General features: G+C 45.0%; 1 protein-coding gene and 1 pseudogene across 1 annotated transcript; both read left to right on the plus strand.

The window, feature by feature from the left end:
- The first annotated feature begins 248 nt into the window (after positions 1 to 248).
- On the plus strand, positions 249 to 19,783 carry TBX19 (T-box transcription factor 19). The gene is made up of 5 exons (XM_081824539.1): positions 249 to 4,056; positions 13,556 to 13,820; positions 15,125 to 15,259; positions 18,041 to 18,102; positions 19,334 to 19,783. The coding sequence occupies exons 1-5, from the start codon at positions 3,854 to 3,856 to the stop codon at positions 19,587 to 19,589; spliced, it is 921 nt and encodes a 306-aa protein (XP_081680665.1). The 5' UTR covers positions 249 to 3,853; the 3' UTR covers positions 19,590 to 19,783.
- Positions 18,560 to 18,717, plus strand: LOC115937613 (U2 spliceosomal RNA; annotated as a pseudogene).
- Positions 19,784 to 19,972: the final 189 nt, after the last annotated feature.

Below are 19,972 nucleotides of genomic sequence, written 5' to 3' on the forward strand. Positions count from 1 at the left end.
GTCTATGATAAGATAACTTAGTAACTAGAAAACAATTATCCAAGTAAAATGGTATTATTATATAGATGTATCAAGCAAGGCATTTTATATTAGTTTCAAATCCAAGAATTAGGTTGAGCCATATGAAATTGCTGTTTTTGTTTTTTTTTTTTTCAGGTAAAACAGAGGTTGAGTATCAGCATTTTCATGTGGTTCCATCTAAAATATCTAATATAATACAATAAAAAAAGAAAATAGAATATTTTTATAAAGATCTCATAAATAAAAAAAATAAAATATATAATACAGATCTCAGAGGAGAGACAGACTAGAAAGTGGAGTAGCTGTCTAGAGAGGCCAGACTGAAAGCCAAGAGAGTGTACACCATTTTTTATTGTGAGGGGACCCTCTCTTGGGGCTGGCCATTGCATGTGCTATTCCCTAAGAGCTGTACTCTCCTGGGCCCCCAGGTTGAGGAGACTCATGAGCTAACCTGCTAACCTAGTTTTCAGGAGCTCATGATTTGGGATGTAACTGACAAGAAACAAACACTATTATTTCCTACTTTTCTCCCTTATTGGTACTTCCAAAACACTTTGTACACTCTGTATTAGAGTTCTCTGGGCTGATGCCTTTTTCTCCCTCTTAGATTGTTAAATTCTTTGAAGGCAGGGATCCTCATTTTGGTGATATTATGGACTATTTGGGGAAACACTGTTCACTGTATCACTCAGTGTTTTCTTCATAAAGATTCATGGGAAAAATTTCTCCCAGGCAAATGGCATGTTTTTATTTTAGGAACACAGTGTAATTATGCCAGATTTGATCCCCCCTCTTTGGAAGAGAAAGCTCAGAGCCACACTTACGCCTTGGTTCTAAGCCGTGCCTTCTTGAAATCTCCACTTGGATGGATGTGTTGTGGTCTTTGTATTAGTTTCTTATTGTTGCTGAAACAAAGTACCACAGACTTAGTGTCTTCATACATCACAAACTGATCTTCTAGTTCTGGAGGTCCAAAGTCTTAAATCAGTTTCATTGGGCTAAAATCCAGGTGTTGGCAGATGTTCCTTCCAGAAGCTCTAGGGGAGAATCCATTTCCTTGTCTTTCCATCTTTTGGGGGCTTCTTACATTCCTCGGCTTGTGACTCCTTCCTCCATTTTCAAAGTCAGCAGTGTAGCATCTTCTCTCTTCTCTGACAGCTGCTCTCCTTCCTTACACCTCTGTTTGACTCTGATCCTTTTGCTCCTTCATATAAAGACCTCTGTGATTACATTGGGCTCTCCCTGATAATTCTGGATAATCTCCCCATCTCCAGATCCTTAATTTAGTCACATATGCAGAGTGCCCTCCCACTCCCTGCACTTAATAGATTTTAGTTTTTAGAGCAGTTTTAATTTTACAGCAATATTGAGCTGAAGGTATACAGATTTCCCATATACCTTCTGCCCCCTGCTCTGCTATCAACATCCTGCACCAGAATGGTAAATTTGTTATAATTGATGAACTATATTGACACATTATCATTACCCTAAGTCCAGGGCTTGCTTGCTTTCTTTCTTTTTTTCAAAGCAAAGTTTATTTATTTTTATTAATTTTTAAAAAATTTTTAAAAAGATTTTATTTGACAGAGAGCACAAGCAGGGGGAGCGGCAGAGGGAGAGGGAGAAGCAGGCTCCCCACTGAGCAGGAAGTCTGATTAGGGGCTTGATCTCAAGACCCTGAGATACTGACCTGAGCCTTGATCCCAAGACCCTGAGATCATGACCTGAGCTGAAGGCAGATGCTTAACCGACTGAGCTCCCCCAGGCTCCTCCCAGGGTTTTCATTAGGGTTCTTTCTTGGTGTTATACATTCTGTGGTTTTGGACAAATGTATAATGACATGTATCCATCGTTATGGTACCTTATGGAGTGTTTTCTCTACCTTAAAAATCCTCTCTGTTCTACCTATTCATCCCTCTTTCTCCCCAACCCCTGTCCACTACCAGTCTTTTCACCATCTCCATAGTTTTGCCTTTTCTAAAATGTCACAGGCTCTAGTATGTAGCCTTTTCAAATGGGCTTCTTTCACTTAATAGTATGAATGTAAGGTTTTTCCATGTCTTTTCATATTTGATAGCTCATTTCTTTTTAGTGTTGAATAATATTCCATTGGCTGGATGTACCACTGTTTATCCATTCACCTATTAAAAAACATCTTGGTGGCTTCCAACTTTTGGCAATTATGAATAAAGCTGCTAAAAACCTCTGTGTGCAGGTTTTGTATGGACATAAATTTTCAACAACTTTGGATAAACACCAAGGAAAGTGATTGCTGGATCATACAGTAAGAGTATATTTAGTTTTTTTTTTTTAAAGATTTATTTATTTATTTTTTAGAGAGAGCGTGAGTGGGGGTGGGGGGAGGGGCAGGGAGAGAATCTCAAGCAGGCTCCCCGCTGAGCATGGAGCCCAACGTCAACACGGGGCTCGATCCTACGAAGCTGAGATCACGACCTGAGCCAAAACCAAGAGCAGGAAGCTTAACCCACTGAGCCACCCAGGCACCTCTGCCCTGAGTGCATTTTAAGTATTATCTTTACCCTAACTTTATCTTATCATTTTTGCTTTTATTTTTCCTTTCGTTTTGATCCTCTTTTAGTTGTATTGAGAGAAAAACTCATAACCCCCAGGATCTACTCTGGGTTGGGAAGGTAGAGCTAGCTACCTCTGTCCTTTCGCTCACCTCCCCAATTTGTACTGTGTGTCATGGTAAGAGAAGCATTTTCCACTGGTAGTATATTACCAGGGCATGTGGGCATTCACCCCAGAATGCCAGATAGGTCATGGACTGTCTAATAGAAAAGCCAGGGAGCCCTTCTGGATCCTTCTGGATCAAAGTTGCTCTGCATCGTAATGTCAACAGCTTATTTTCAGTCACTGAGGGCAGAGTGCCTCCATAGAGAGAGAGTAATACGGTGCTAAATGAGTTTTTTTGTCCCTCTGGCGAGGGCTGGACAAAAACAAATTGGGGCTTTGAGTTCTAAGGGAGGCAGGACAAGGTTCAGAGCCCTTCTGTTTGCTGGAGGCGCTGAGGGCCTTTGGAATGAGCAGGGTGTGTGTGTGCATAGGATCTCTCAGGAGGGAGAGGAGCAGAAGGGGGTGCCCGGGGAGAAAGGAGACCTTAGCTCTTTCCTTTCCTCTGGACCTTGACCCTTGAGTGGGTGGTGCACAGAGCATCTTCCTTCACTCTCTGGTACAACTGTCATATTCCTGGCACAGTGCCTTTGGCCTTCCATGTATGCTATTCTATCTGGGGCTAGTAGATAGCTGCGGGATTTGGGTTCTCGACTGTGTCTGGAAAGCCTGCTTTGGCATCAAGTTCCAATCCTCCCCAGGACTTCTTTTCCTATAGGTGCCACATGCCACGATTTATACACAAACATGATTTGCCTGATTGTTGCAGTCTGGGCCTGGAACAATTTTAATTAATGGGAAAATGGTCCTCAAAACAGTGATTAGACCTCTTCAGGTACAACAAGATAAAAGCCTGATAATTTGGATGGAGTACTCTTCTTAAACATCTATTCTATGCACAGCAGCCAATGGGAAAGCCAGGCTCTCTCCCACCTGATCCAATGAGTAATTAAGAGAGGGCTTTTTCTTCCTACCTCTCCCCTCCCTCCCCCTCCCCACTAAAGCTTAACAGGTTGGTGGTATAATTTGGAGACTTTAAGGGGTGTCATGCTAGGAGCTTAGGCAAGAGCCAGGGCATCTTCTCTCCAGCTCTCCAGGCACTGCCCAGCTGGGTTTGCAAAGCAGGCAAGTGAGAGGAGGAAGGAGGTGGTAGCAGGCGAGATAGGTGACGCTTCTCAACCAAGTTTGAGAGGGGCCTATGGCCATGAGCGAGCTGGGCACCCAGAAGGGCAGCGATGGTACTGTTTCTCGCCTGCTCAACGTGGTAGAAAGTGAGCTGCAGGCAGGGAGGGAGAAAGGCGACCCTACAGAGAAGCAACTTCAGATCATCCTGGAGGATGCCCCTCTCTGGCAGAGATTCAAGGAAGTCACTAACGAAATGATCGTGACCAAGAATGGCAGGTGAGTTTCTCCGCGGCCCTGCTTGGGCTGGGAGGGCTCGGCAAGGGTGGTGAGTCCCCTGAATATCGAAGAGGCTGCCCTTCTTCACTCAGAGGCAGTGGGGGCTGATTAAAATGCTCAGGAGAAGGACAGTCTCACTCGGCTCTCCCCCAGCCAACTTAATTAATTTCCCGAGATCAACAGAGAAGTAGAGGACGAAGCCACCTTGCATGCATTTTCAACGGAGAAATTCTGGGAAGGTACCAGAAGTGGGGGCCTGCCCTATGCGTTAGGGAAATTAGTCCGAAGAGAATATTACTTTTTGACTGACTGCCTATCTTGGGGCAGACCTGAGCTCCAACTCAGTTCAGATAAGGTGAAAGTCAACTTTATTTGGAAGCTGAATGTTTCCTCTTAAGTATAGCAAACTTGCCAGAAATTCTGGACCAGCTGAAGATCGGGAGCCAAAGGGCAAATGTAATCTCATTGCTAATTGCTCGCTACCTCTGCTTCCTGGTGTGGGTTTGTGGTGAGTGTTCATTTGATATTGTGTATGTTTGTGATGATGTGAGAGCCGTGGAAGTGATAATACCATCCTGAAGCCGTAATGCACTGCCTGAGAAAAGAGAAGATACCTTCCTTTTTCTCACTGCAGCAAATTAGAGATGAACAGAAACTGATCTCTGTTGGCATTTCTTGGATTCTATTAAATCCAGCCCTGCTAAGTGGCTGTCAGAGGTAACTGTGGGAGCTTTCATTAGTAGAGGAAATGCAAATATTTGGAAAGAAAATCTCTCTGCTCCCAGCTTGGCCAGACTGGCTCCCAACATTCAGTTGATGCTCACAGATCCTTTGCTTCACAAGGTCAAGAAGCACAAAAGTCAGAAGACATTTTCAGTATGGTTAGTTTCAACAGGACTCTGATCGTGGCCCTTAGGAGAAATTCTGCTAAGGGAGAAAAGTTGAGGCCAATGGGACTTCTGGCAGGCTTTTGTCCTTGTGCAAAATGCTTCCTTTCCCAATGTCTTGCTTTCCTATTTTTGAATAAAATGCACACTATAGAAAACGAACCATCCCTTGTCTCTCTGGGAGAATTAAGAACTCCAACGCTGCTGCATGGCGTTAAAGTGTTCTGTAAGGGGAAGGTGTGCCAGAAATAAGGGCATTTCAATAAATTGTGATCACTCCTAGTAGAAGGAATATTAATCTTGCTTGGAATACCAACGAAACAAGCTTGATATTTCTATTTGCTATCTCTAAATGTGTCCCCTACTTATTTCATATATAGGATTTGTTACTTTTAATATTTGCAGTTGTAACGACCTCCGTTCCTACTCTTGATCTGTATTTATCCATTATTTTTGGTAGAAAGAAATAGAAAATCTGTTTTTAATTTCAAAGGATCACCCCTAAATTTCTAGTTGGATTTACTTTCTTTCCTTTCACAGATGAATGATGATGCGATTGTAAAAGTTTTGTGATGTCCAGTAATAGGTGGAACTGTTTATTATTCCTTGTACTCAGTGGGTAGTGGTTGTGCTAATATTTAGCCTCGTGCTATCTATTTGGCTGTCAAAGGGGCCATCTATGAAAGTAAAATAAGCACAGTCACCAAGTAAAAATACAGTTTATCTATTCCTATGGGGAAGAAATTACAGTTTCTGAAACCATCTCAGATTTAGTTTAATAATATGATATATTGGCATGTACTTTTACAATTTAGGAAGAGCTTCCTCTTGCCTGTGTTCACCTATATGATATTTTTCTGCATATTTAAAATGTAAAATCCTTCCCATGTTTAATGTCCTTTAATATTAAATATGTGAAAAATATTCTTTGTAGAAAAGTCTCATTACAATCAACTTGGTTATTCTTATCTCTGGAGGTCCTGCTGCCCTTTCCCATTTTCCAGTGAACTGAATCTTCTCTTGGGTTCTCTTATGGTCTCTGAACCCCTTAGGGTCAAGATTTTGCCAGGAGAGAGACAGTTCCCTTTACACTTCGGATAGAGAAGGGAAGACACACGTCTAAGAAATTGATGTGTTGGTAATGAACGAGCTTGGCCTGGAATTACTCTCAATCTTTTATTTTCACAGATTAAATTGTTAGCGACACCTTATTGTTCTTGATACAGAAAGATCTTGTTTCCTGTCCCCTCTTCTCTTATCCATCTGTTCCTGTGAATCTCCCTTGTACCCCCTGTCCTCTGCCTGCAGACACAGCCCGTCTCCTCCGGATGCTTCACCCCTGCCTTTCACACCAACTCCTGAGCCCAGGGAACTTGCCCCTGTGGCTGTTCTCTGTGGAGAAGATGATTTCTGTTATTTTACACCCAGCTCCAGCCCTTTTCATTCATATAACCTGCCAGCCCCTGTGGGTAGACTTCTGGATTTCTAGAAGCATTAGTGGGGTCATCAGATAGTTCCTGTCCATTATAAGAGTCTTAACTCTAGGAAACAAACCGAGGGTTGCTGGAGGGGAGGTGGGTAGGGGGATGGGGTAACTGGGCGCTGGGCATTAAGGAGGGCACATGATGTGATGAGCACTGGGTGTTCTATGCAACTGATGAATCACAGAACTCTACCTCTGAAACTAATAATACACTCTATTTAATTAACTGATTTTAAATAAAATTAAAAAAGAGAAAGTTTTGAAGTAACATAGGATGGACTGATTCAGTCTCATTTTCAAACAGAGACCCATTTGTATATATAAACAGGAGGCTTGCCTCTGACATGGATCAGAAGTAGAGGGATTTCCTCTGGATTATCCCCAGAAACTGGGATCCTGACGACCTTCATTCCTCCCTCCGTCTCTCCTGCCTCCCTCTCTCTCCCTGCTTTACTTCCCCTGCTTTTTTCTTCCCTCTTTTTAAATATAACTTTTAGTTTTCCATACTCAGTTGTCTTTCAGATATAACAACAATTATGATACCTCTTTACTAGAACATCTTCACTTTAGGGGACAATGCTATATTTCATATATATTTCCAGGCAGTTGAATAATTTTGACTCAGTTCTGATTAGATTTGCCTTGAACAGGTTTTCAGAAATTGGAAGCATTTCGAATGTAACTGATGTGTCCATTTGTTGTCAGGAAATAAGTATTGGGAATCATTAAGTTGAATTTGCCAGTGATTCAGGGCAGCGAGCTGACGTGAGGACCGTGCAGGAGGGGAGAAAATGGAGGTTGTGCATCAGGCAAATAAATTTCTGTGCCCTGTAGGCCACAGACATTTTTCTCCCAAGTTTACAATTACGATTCATGAGGATCGTGTGTGTTTGTGTAATCTGCTTCTAACCAGGTCATGTGAGCTTCAATATACACATGCGCATATGCGCCAAACACCCACACACACCCACCCACACACACACACACTCCAAAGCTCCGATGAGCATTTCATGAATATTATAGTTCTGTGAGGAGATAGAGGAAGGTGTTTACAGGTGCGAGTGAATTTTATCTTTAACCATCTCTGCTATTTCCCCACCTACAAAAGCTGCCCCCTTCCTTCCTGCAAACTTCACTCCTCATAGCCTCCTTCAGCAGCACTGGCTCTCGAGATCACCTGTTAGGAAAATAGAAACTGAGAAACTGACCTCCTGGCAAAGGCACGTGGAGCTCATGGGCAAAGCCAAACCACCTATGGTTCTTCAGCATGGTTTGGGGGAGTGCTTGTTCATCCTGCCACGTTTGCTTTCCTGTTCCTTCTCCCTCTCTCTCTCTTTCTCTCTCCTTTTCCCCCACTCCTGAATTAGGGACCAATTTACATGTTTCTCAGCTCTTCTAAGACTCTGGGGCTTCTCTGTGGTTAGCCAGACCTTGGAAAGAAAAGGAGGAAAGGTTAACTGGGTTAGAAGTGCAGTTCATCCTGGACAACAAAGCCTGGGCGTGCATGCTGCCCGCAGGTAAATACATAGAGTATCCCCAGACGATGCATCCTGCTCATTGTGAAGTGGAAAGAGAGGCGGAGGTGAGGTGCAGGAGCTGAACTTGGCCTAGAGTTAGGATGAGTTCCAGTCCCTGTTACAAGATTTGTGGCAAGGTGACTGACTTATTTATTCCTCCTCGGGATAACGGAGGTTAAAAAATACATAGCATCTCTTAGTTCATTCGTGTGGTGATAAAAGAATAAAAGCATTTTTAAAATAAGTTTTTTTTATTTGAGTATATTGACACGGTGTTGCATTATTTTCGACATAGTGATTTGGCAAGTTTATACATTATGCTATGCTTACCACAAGTGTAGCTGTTTAACAAAATAAAAATATAAGTCTTGGCAGATGAAGACTAAAGAGAATAAAGCAATAAACCATTATGTAACTTTTCACAAAGGTTTTTTTTTTCCCCCTTTAAGTAGACTCCACACCCAGCATGGAGCCCAGTGCAGGGCTTGAACTCACAAACCCTAGATCAAGACCTGAGCTGAGATCAAGAGTCAGACACTTAACCAACTGAGCCACCCAGCTGCCCTGTAACTTTTTAGCTGTGTCCTTCTAAAAGCCAGGGCACTATGACTTCTTTACTTTTTCTTTCTTTACTTTTAAAAAAGAGCTTTATTGTGATCATTCACATACCATACAATTCACCCACTGAAAGTGTACAATTCAATGGTTTTTGGTATATTCACAGAGTTATACATATATTCCCTCAAATAATTTTTGAACATTTTCATTATCCCCAAAAGAAATCCTGCACCTCTAGCCATCACCCCCATAGTCCCCCATCCTACTCAGCCCTGGCAACCACTAATCTTCTTTCAATCTGTATGGATTTGCCTACTTTGGACATTTCGTATGAATGGAATCATACAATATGTAATTGGCTTCTTTCACTTAGCATAATGTCTTCAAGGTTCATCCATGTTGTAGCATTTTTTCTTGCCAAGTCATATTCCCCTGTATACATGAGCCCTATTTTTTTTTATCCATTCATTATTTGCTGGGCATGTGGGGTGTGTCTGCTTTCTTTGCTATTAGGAATAATGCTGCTATGAACATTCGGATACAAGTTTTTGTGTAAATGTGTGTTTTCATGTCTCTTGCATATACGTCTAGGGACGGAATTGCTGGGTCATATGGCAGCAGGGTCTTTAACTGGTGGAGGAACGACCAGACTGTTTTCCAAAGTGGTTCCACCATTTTACATCCCCACCAGCAATGTACAAGGGTTCCAGTTTCTCTACCTCCTCAACACTTGTCATTGTCCACTTTTTAATCACAGTCATCCTAGTGAATGGGGAGATGATCCCTCCCTGCACTTTTGATTTGCATTTCTCTGCTGGCTGATGATGTTGAGAACCTTTTCATGTGGTCATGGGTTCTTTAGAACATCAGGTATAGCTCCTGAACATAGCAGGAAAGGAGAAAAGCCATTACACAGTCCCTTATTCTGGAATTAAAGGTCATGCTATGTTCTTTGTGAGACCTAGCGTGATACAGTTAGGAGGGAGAGCAGAAATGAAAATTAGATCCCCCCTCCTCATTTTGCCTTAGTCACACTGGTTTTCTCTTTCCTCAGTAGTCCTCAATGGTCCAGGCTTATAGGACCCCAGGGCCATTTACTTGCTATTCCTTTTGTGTGTAGTTGCATTTATAGAAGTCATTTCTGGTGTCTATAGGACTCATTTCCTCTCCTTATTTGGGTCTTAGCTTACTGTCCCCCTGGACCTACTAATATCCATCTAGAGTAGTTCCTCACTCTTAATTTCCCTATGTGACATCACCTACTTTTGTTCCTTCATAGCACTCTTGCAGTTGAAAATTATCTCCTATATTTAAAAAAAGAAGCCTGTTTACATTTTTTGTTGCCTGACTTCTGGTGTTTCAAGGTAAGCTTCATGAACAAGACACTGGGTCCGTATTTTTTTTTTTTTTACCAGTGAACCCTCACCTTGGACAGTTCCTGCCATAGAGCAGGCGCTCAAAAATCATTCTTTTCAATGAGTGAATAAACCTCTAATTAGGTATTGAGATTTGGGAAAACATTGAGGGGACTTTTCCGTTCTTTGTGACCCATATTTATTTTCTAGAAAAATCAAAAAGGAGAGACACCGTGTTCTACACCTGAAACTAATGTAACATTGTGTGTCAGCTATACTTCAATTTTTTTTTTAAAGATTTTATTTATTTATTTGACAGAGAGAGACACAGCAAGAGAGGGAACACAAGCAGGGGGAGTGGGAGAGGGAGAAGCAGGCTCCCGCGGAGCAGGGAGCCCGATGCGGGGCTCGATCCCAGGACCCTGAGATCATGACCTGAGCCGAAGGCAGCCACTCAACCGACTGAGGCACCCAGGCGCCCCTCATTCCTGTGTGTTCTTAAAACAAAACCAAACCAGACATCTTTAGCATTTCAGAAAAAGCAATGGACCGGATATCAGATAATCTGTGTACCTCACAGAAACAAGCCAGGCTCTTGACAGTGACCCAGTGTGGCCCCTGGGATCATTTCTGATGTCCACTTCGGTGATTCTTGGCAAATGGCATTTGTGCCTTTCAGGGGGCTTCTGCTTTCTATACTTGGCCAATATTATTAAAATAATTGAAAATGTTAAAATATGTTGTGGAAGGGAATAGTTTCCTCTGATATGAAGAGAAAAGAATAGATGAAATCCTTCTGTTGAAGAAAAAGCAAAAGAATATGCAAGTGGACAAATTTCGATGCCACAGGTAGCTCCCGAGGGAAGGACCATCATTTTCCTTTACATGAAAGTTATCATCATGTCATTAAGGGACAGGAGTGACGAGGTGAGTCACTCAGCGCTCAGGCAGGACCTGGACTCGAGATGCATCATCTGATGCAGGTTTTCCCCTAGGAGTTTCATTTAATTCATATACTTGTCCTAACCTCCTATTTAGATTTTCTCTCCTTGAGCCCACCAATACTGAGGGAGGGGAGAGACAGCTCTGCTGGGAGCCGAGGGAGGGAGGGAGCCTTCAGCATTTCCCATGCATAATCCCAAGGCCAGGGTCTCCTTTTTTTTTTTTTTTTTTAAGATTTTATTTATTTATTTTTGAGAGAGAGCGAGAGAAAGAACGAGCTGGGTGGGGAGAGGGGCAGAGGGAGAAACAGACTCGCTGCTGAGCAGGGAGCCCAATGCGGGACTCGATCCCAGGACCCTGGGATCCTGACCCAAGCTGAAGGCAGACACTTAACCGACTGAGCCACCCAGGCGCCCCAAGGCCAGGGTCTCCTTGCAAATGACTGTGAGCCAGCTGGAGAATAAAAGCTGAGATGGTATAAGTTATTGATTTGCTCTGTTTTTTAAAAATAATTCATATGCCATCAAATTCACCCTTCGTAAGTATACAGTTCAGTAGATTTTAGAATGGTCACAAAGTTGTGCAACCATCGGCACCATCTAATTCCAGAACATTTGCATCACCCTTAAAAAGAAACCCAAAGCCATTAGCAGTCACTCCCCTTTCTGCCTAGACTTCTCTCCAGAGAGAAAAGTGGAGGCAAGTGGTAACTGTCAGCCAGGCGGGAGAGAGGTGAAGCTGATGTCCTTCGTGTTTTCAGCTTCTGAAGTCACTGCCCCACGGTCGGATTTTGGAACAGAAGGAGAGCGGGGCCAGCTGAAGGGCTTGGTTGTGATGACAGGATAGCCAACACTTGCAAAGCCCTTGTTAGGTGGCAGGCATTAGAATAAGCACTTTGATGAAGTAGCTCATGGAGTTCTTGTCACAACTCAGTGAGGCTGGGTAAGCAAGACCATGAGATGGAAGCTTGGAGGGCAGCTTCAGGAAGGGCAGGAGATGGAGCCAGAACCTTCACTCAAAATCACCCTTCTATCTGACCTCTCAGAGGGACTGTCGAATCCTTGCCAAGTGTCGGACCAGAGACACGGACCAGAGACACGGACCAGGCTGTGTATTCTGCACAAAGAGATGGGAAGTGGTCTCGAAGGCAGGGCGTTTAGAAAAGGGGACTGCGGGGTGCGGGTCTAAGGACTAAGTTGGAAGAGGAGCCAGGAAAGGAAATATCAGTGAGGTGGGATGCGCCAAGGGAAAACGATTCCCATCTATGTCCAGATTGCTCAGGAAGCCCATGTAATTTCAGCTCAGGAGACCGGGAGCCTGCGTGGCTGGAGTCCGTCTCTAGGTCCGTCCCTTGTCATCTGTCTGTCAGTTCCTTCATTTTCCATACGTATCAATTCCATTCTACCTCCTCTCAACGCTAGCCACCTCTGGCCATAGTAGGATGTCCTTGGTGACCTTCCAGATCCTCGTGTGCGCCCCTCCCTGCTTTCAACACCCCATTCCTGGCATCCGCAGACCCCTGCTCTCAGTAGCAGCCGGTCCAGTCCATCCCAGCTTCCCGCTCCGGCCACCTGCCCCGTTCTCCTCCCAGCCTCGTAGAGCACAGTCCTCTGACTCCCCCTGCCCTCACTTCCTCGCACATCTCCTGAGTTATTTTCTCAAAAGCTAAAGATGCTCTATACCAGCACATCTTAAGCTTTAATGTTCCTGTGACTCACCTGGGGATTTTGGAAAAGCACAGCTTCTGATTAAGTAGGTCTAGAGTGAGGTCTGAGGTTCTGCATTTCGAATGACCTTCCACCTGATCCCGATGCTGCTGGTTCAGGGACCGATTTGAGCAGCAAGTGTCTAGACTCTGGATTGTTAGCTTCTCATTTTGGGGATTCAGATTTTAAAAGAGGTACTGACAAATAAGACAGTGTCTGGGGCAATCAGGTGGTGGTGGGGGGCATGTCTAGAAACCAGGTCTTTTAAGGATAACCTGGAGCAACTTAGTACATTTGGTGAAGGAAAAACAAACCAGCGGGAATGAGAAGCCAGGTGAGGGGCCTCTGCAAATATGTGAGAGCAAACTTGCTGGTACTGTTCTCAAGGATGGCAGCAGGACCGAGGAATCCAGGTCGGTGCGTCTTGAGCACAAATTCCCACAAAATGCTCAGTTTAGGGACGGTTCCACAGTCATGTAAGTTCAGTGTGTGCACAGACCCTATCTTCGCAGAGGTTTATAGGCACCTTAGCATATTAAAGGCTCTGAGAAGTCACGCAGGGAAGGAACTGGTCTAACTCTGTAGAGCCAAGCATTCCCTCACTTCCTTTACCCTGAAACCACGTTTTCACTGTTCATGCCATGACTGTCATTCTGAGCTGGTGTTCTCTCTGAGAGGGGGAAGGACTGGTTTGTGGCATTCGTGTGAAAACTGAGGCACCCCAGGGGGAAGTCTTTGAAGAAAGCTCTCTGTGAGAATGTGGCATCTGATTGAACCACTTTGGGCTTTAGGTTCCTCTGTCAAATGACTACATCAGTGGTTTTCAGACTTTAAAATGGAGCACAATGGTTTGAAGTGAAAACCCCAATATAACATGCATTTGTAAAAAGAGGCTCTGTTGGGACTGGGGATGCTGCCCTGGGGCATTCTCTGCACCCTGAGGTGCTCCACGGCAGGTCTCCTGACAGCAGAGAGATGGCTGGACAAAGCGCAAGGTGTCCCGCACACGCTAACGTCCGTCCTGTGCCTCAGTTTCTGCCTTTTCTTTTAGACGGATGTTCCCCGTCCTCAAGATTAGTGTCACGGGGCTGGACCCCAATGCCATGTACTCCCTCCTGCTGGACTTTGTCCCCACGGACAGTCACCGCTGGAAGTACGTCAATGGGGAGTGGGTGCCCGCAGGCAAGCCAGAGGTCTCCGGCCACAGCTGCGTCTACATCCACCCGGATTCCCCCAACTTCGGGGCCCACTGGATGAAAGCTCCCATCTCCTTCAGCAAAGTCAAGCTGACGAACAAGCTCAACGGAGGTGGGCAGGTACGATCGGGTCGCCCGGCCACCCGGCCGCCCCGCAACACCAATCAAGAAATATCAAGGGTGCATTTAGGCAATTAGAGGGGTCCTCACCGGCCTCTTCTCCCACGGAAGCCAATTATTCCCTGGACTCCAAATGTGAACAGGAATAAACAGCTCTTAATTGGTGCTTTCGGTTTTTAATGGACTTCCTGATGTTAAGAGAGTGAGAGAGTGCTGCCGTTTACTTAATCATCAAGAGTCCTTTCATAGTTTTGTCTTGTGTGTGGTGCTTTTTACCCAGCCCTGGGGAGGAGATGTTTGTGGGTACCAGGGTTCTGTTTTTCTCTCTCCTCTTTTTTGGTGTAAGTGGCATGTTGGCAATAGACAAATGCCTTAATAAAAAGCTGCTCCTAAATGAAATAATTGCTGTCTCCGCTGGGACATTATGATAATTGTCAATAGAATAGTGAAGCGGCTTTGGGTTTTCAGAAAAACAAACAAACCTTAAATAAGGAAGGTTTTATTTAAGGTCTCCAATTAGAGGGAACAAGAATTCGGGGCTTTTTCCTCTTTTGTTTTCTCTGGGAGGGTTGTGAATACTAGGGTATCGGGTAGGGTTGTGATTTATGTTAGAAAATGTGGACGGTTTCGGGGGCAGCGCTGTGCCTGGGGGAGAGGTTTGCCGACCCCGCTGTTTCGTGTTGTGAGCCTCTCAGCCCTGGGTCTTCGTGCCTCCTCTGACCCCTGTGCTTAGCCTGCGGGGACCCGGGAGCTCAGGCTTTAGCAGGAGGAGGTGAGACACCCAAGTCCTGGCAGTGTTCAGAAGGTTCCAGGTGTTTATTAAAACAGGAAATTGAAAAGTAAACGGTTCTTGCCCCCCCCGTTTCACAGCATAAGACTTGCAGTAAACCTCCGTGTGAGTCACAGAGAGTGGACGCAGTGTGACCGGCAGGTGTCCGATGTCATCACCCCTCAGGTAGTCGCTTGCGAAATGCGGCCATGCCAGTGTTTTGAGATCTCAGGTTTCCTCTTATGAAGAACAACAATATATCTTAATGGATCAAAATCTGCATCGTTGTTCTGAAAATAGGGAGAGAAAGGAAAAAAAGGACGAAGGATTTGGGCAGAGAACTGACACTCTTTAGGAACAACTTTCTGGCAAGTCCGGCATAAGCGCTGATGTTAGGCTCCCTGGAAACTTCCGGAAAACTGCCCCCCTCTTCAGTTCTCAAGCGAGGGGAATGGTGTGGTGGCCCTGGCCAGGCGGGCCATCAAGCCGCACGCTCTGCAAGGCTTCTCTTTCTCTCCTTCTCCCACTTCCACAGATAATGTTGAATTCTCTGCATAAATATGAGCCCCAGGTTCACATAGTGCGTGTTGGAGGTGCCCATCGAATGGTGATGAACTGCTCCTTCCCTGAAACCCAGTTCATAGCTGTGACGGCCTATCAGAACGAGGAGGTAAGTGTGCATGGGCGCGTGTGCAGAAATGCCCCCTGGAAGGGTGTGGGAGGATGGGGACCACGTGTGGATGAAAGCTGGGTTTCCAGGATCTCAGTGATCTCAGCAGAGATGAAGTTAAACAGTGGAGTAGCCCTTTCCACTCTCTCTTGCCTGTTTGCCAACGGCCTGCCAGAGCTTCATCTCTGGGTGCCAAGAAGGCGAGGTTGTGCATTGCATGGAAGCCAACAGAAGCCCAGGGGTCTTTGTTCTCAGGGCCCCGTGGGCCCTTGGCCCGCACAGAGCTGGGTGAGCTCCCGCTCCAGGAGCAAGTCTGTGAGACTTGAGCCGCGCCTGCAGTCCTCTGGGTTGTGTTATGCTATCCGTCCTGTTTGCTAGATCTTCTGAGCACGCTTAGGTCTTTCCTGCCTGAAGGAAGCCACGGCCCTTAGAACCGAGGAGCCAGAGTCCGGCCTCTGTGGATTAGCTGCGGGCACGATGTTCGGGTCCATCTGCACACTCAAGAGCTTCCCAGGTCTGCTCGTCATCAGAAGTGCCAGGGGAGGGTTGGATTCTTTCTGACTAAACTTAAAAAAAAAAATTTTTTTTAAAGTAATACATGTTCATTAAAGAAACCCCCACATAATAAATAAATAGTACAGAAGTATGTTCAGTGAAAATGAAGAAGAAAAGGTACAAATGAGCTCTTTCTGTCCTGCCTTTTGAATCCCACTCCCCAAGGACACTACAAATAATAGCTTCAAGTGTGTTTTTCCCCCACCCATATTCTGTGTATATATAAATATATATGAGAATATGGGCTTCCTCACATAAGTTGGCTCATGTCATACATATTAGTCTGCAAATTTCTTTTTTTCAGGTTTATCTCTTTTTCTGAAGTGCCTGCAGAGGATATACTGTATTTCAGGCAATCAGCTCCCCACCGATGGACATTAGGTTGTTTATAGTCGTTTTATTTGCTATCATAAATAATGCAGCAAAGAATGTCCCAGAACATCCACATCCACTATTGTTTGCTTGCATGGATGAACACCCAGCAATGGCATTGCTCTATCAAGGAGGGTGTGGGTTTAGAATCCTGAAATATCACCAAATTGCCTCCCTCAGAGAGCATACTCATCTCAGTCCCCACACCATTCCTGACAGTGGGGATTAGCAGCCTTTTGCAGCGTTGATAACCTGATAGGTTAAACAAACAAACAAACAAAAAACCCCAAAACCAAAAACAAACAAACAAAAAAACCCCAAACAAACCCCAAAAGGTATCTTATTGCTGCTTTCATCTGCATTTCTTTATTTGGAAGCTCTTAAAGAATTTGGGCTCCCTCCCAGCCAACTGAGTCTGAATCTCCAGGGATGGTACCCAGAATCTGTAGTTTCTAAAGTCTCCCTAAAGGATTCTGATGAGCATCCGGGCTTGGAAATACTACCTTAGTGCCTACAGGTAACATTGAGCTGTCGGCTGAACTCGCATCACAGATGTGCAGAGAAAAATGTACCTTCTTTTCTACAAGTAGTCTGGCCTCTTGGCTGAGCCCCTCTGACAGGCCGGTGGGAACAGAGGTTAAATATTTGATCATTTCAACAGGTACTGTCTTTGTTGGCGAAAACATGCTGTGTTCAAGATGGCCAGCCCTCTCCTGCTTCTCTTCCTCGGATGGAGTCTGGGTCTTTGAGGGGAGGGTCTGGCTTTAGCAACTCTCGAGAGTGTGTGTTTGTGTATGTTGGGGGGTGTTGGGACTCTATCTTAGCCGCCTGATGCCGTATTTCAGCCTTGATTATGCCCCATGGGAATCAAGCCCAGGGAAGTCCAACCTCAGAGCCTCCCTCTGCCGTCAGCACTTTCCTGCCGAGTCAATGTTGGTGCACCCTGAGAGGGAGCGGGCCCGTGGGTAGATGCTGGTCTCACTATGCACCTTGACCCCTCCAGGTTTAGACCAGGAGAAAGACCTGGACATCAGACCCTGTGGTTCTCCTCCCTCTTCTGACTTCTCCCCCGTTCCCCGGGTCAGAAAGAGTGGTGCTTTCATTTAACTCTTCTTCCTTCTACCAGGCCCTTGCTGAAATAAACATTCTTTTCAATGCTTTCTTATCTAGCAAAGATTTGTCAACTGTGACCGCCTGCTGGGAACGCCGCGGTGGGCATCACAGATGTGTGCTGCCCTCACATCTGTACATCCCGCGGGGAGAGGCCATGAGCAAATATACATCATGTATGTGTGTATGATGTCGGTGGCTCTGAAGAATGAAGCCGGCAAAGGCCGTGGGATGGAGTGGCAGCGGGTGGGAGTGATAAACTGTGTTTCTGTGATCTGAATCACCGAGTAAGTGATCATTTAAACTCAGGGAGTGATGCTGGACCGTGCTGTCTGGGAGACGTGGATTCACACCTGCATCACTCCGACCGTGTTCCCGGGGACTAGAAGAGTAACTGATGTGAGGGGGATGTTCAATATGTTTAAAAAAAAAACCGGATGAATAAATAAAAGAAGGGATGCCGGGTTTAGCTACTTCGGGCTTTGCACATTTCTAATGCTTTGCCCTTTCTTTGCTCACATCACATTGCATTTCCCATTTTCACCACGGGCCACAACACAATGTTCTTTGTCAGAGACAGCGCACTGGTAATTTCGTGTAGAATTGAGCAAAGAAACATGGAGAGGGAGAACAAGCGAGGGGGGTTATTCTGACTTTACAGAAATTCACAGGTGAAGATAAAGGGCTCTATCCGTTCATACATGTTCCACTTTCACTAACGCTTCTTGTCTTTGCAAACGTAAGATAACAGCTCTCAAAATCAAGTACAACCCTTTTGCCAAAGCCTTCTTGGATGCCAAGGAAAGGTGAGTAGAGAAATTTCAGTAAAATCTTATGAGTTGACTTCTGCAAATGTGAAATTTATGCTCATCTTGAAAGGAGCTTGCATTAGCTTTGATAGAAATAGGTTGGTAACATTCAATTCCATATTCAACAAAATCAACAAAATTCAATGAACTCCTAATCATCTGTCCCTCGGAACAGAGCTCCAGGAGAACCTCTAACTGGCAATGTTTGCTCAGCTCTGTTTTACTACTGGTTCTTGAAAGTAACACAGGCACATGCAAAAGAAATAATGAAGTGATTTAGATTTTTAATAATTCACTCTGCCCTTCCTCCTCAATTCTGAGTAGTATGGTTTCAATAATGTTTTTTTAAACTACATGTAGTCCAGGAAAGGGAGTGATTCAGATGAGTAGTTCATAAAGATGAGAGCTTCATATCTTTCAGGTCCAAGGGAAGACCATTCAGAGACTTCTGGGGATCGCTTCTTGGCCTTTTGGCTAAGATCAAGTGTAGTATCCGTTCTTATCAGTTTAGAGACTTCTGGGATGGTGAATGGTAATGCTACCACTTGAGGCTAGTGATTCTACATCTTCGTGTTTTTCTTTTCCATTCTTGGAAAAAAAAGAACATTGGTACTTAATTGACTTCAATTGACAGACTTTGTCTGTCCTGTTAATATTTGATTTAATTTAATTTCAGATAACTAAGAGCCTGAGGAAAATCTCATGTGTGAGATGAACAGGACTTTTAGTAGGTGGTCCTGACTTGGAGTTTGGAGTCCTGACTTTGCCTTTTCCTGGCTGTTGGATCTTACATAAGTCACGTTGCCTCTCTGAAACCCACTTTTTAACATCTGCAAAGTGGGCATAGCAATATTTTCCTTGCAGGATTATTGGGGGATCTAGCATATCACAGATGTGCTCATGCCCCGAAGTCCTATGCAAATCCCAGCTGCTGTTATTGCTTGAATTTCATCAGGCAGGACCAATGACCACAAACCAGTGAGATCATACTAAGTAGGGATAGCTGTAAATACGGCAAATTGGAGTAACATTAGATTGCAATTCAAAGAGGAATTGCACATTAGATAAAATACCCTGGATGAAGAAGGGGGGAAAGATCTGAGACAAAAGGTGTTTGATTTTCTTATTCCAAGAAATGTATTGCTTTCCAAAGAGAATTTGGGGTAGATTTTCTGCTGGACTTGTATAATATGCTGGACAGCCAGGGCGCCCTTTTGCTCTCTTTCAGGAATCACCTCAAAGATGTTCCGGAAGCCGTCTCTGAGAGCCAGCACGTGGCCTACTCTCACCGTGAGTTGGGCGAACACTGGGTGGGATGCGCCTGGGGGGCACTGGGACCCATTGCCCACCACACTCAGACGCTACCTGTCATGAGTGCTCATGGCCTGTTCCAGAGCTTCTCTCAAGACTCAACAGGTTATTTCTTCCACTCGAGACAAGTGTATGCCCTTTCCAGAATTCCCAGAGAGAACTGGTGCTCCTGAGGGGCTGGATGGAATCTCAGGTGGGAGATAGGAACGGGAGTGATGGACTTCTCAGACTGGTGTGTTCCTGTCCCAGAGGCTAAGGACTGTCCCAAGTGCATTCTGGGAGTATCTCCTACCTCTCCACTCTCCCCTCTTGGCGGTCTGGCCTGGGTTGCCCCTGTTCTTAGTGTTTGCTCATTTTCTTTTTTTTTTTTTTTAAAGATTTTATTTATTTATTTGAGACAGAGAGAATGAGAGACAGAGAGCATGAGAGGGAGGAGGGTCAGAGGGAGAAGCAGACTCCCTGCCGAGCAGGGAGCCCAATGCGGGACTCGATCCCGGGACTCCAGGATCATGACCTGAGCCGAAGGCAGTCGCTTAACCAACTGAGCCACCCAGGC

Source organism: Leptonychotes weddellii, chromosome 6 (assembly GCF_054177405.1).
Source record: "Leptonychotes weddellii isolate Sample4059 chromosome 6, ASM5417740v2, whole genome shotgun sequence".
Lineage (NCBI taxonomy): Eukaryota > Metazoa > Chordata > Mammalia > Carnivora > Phocidae > Leptonychotes > Leptonychotes weddellii.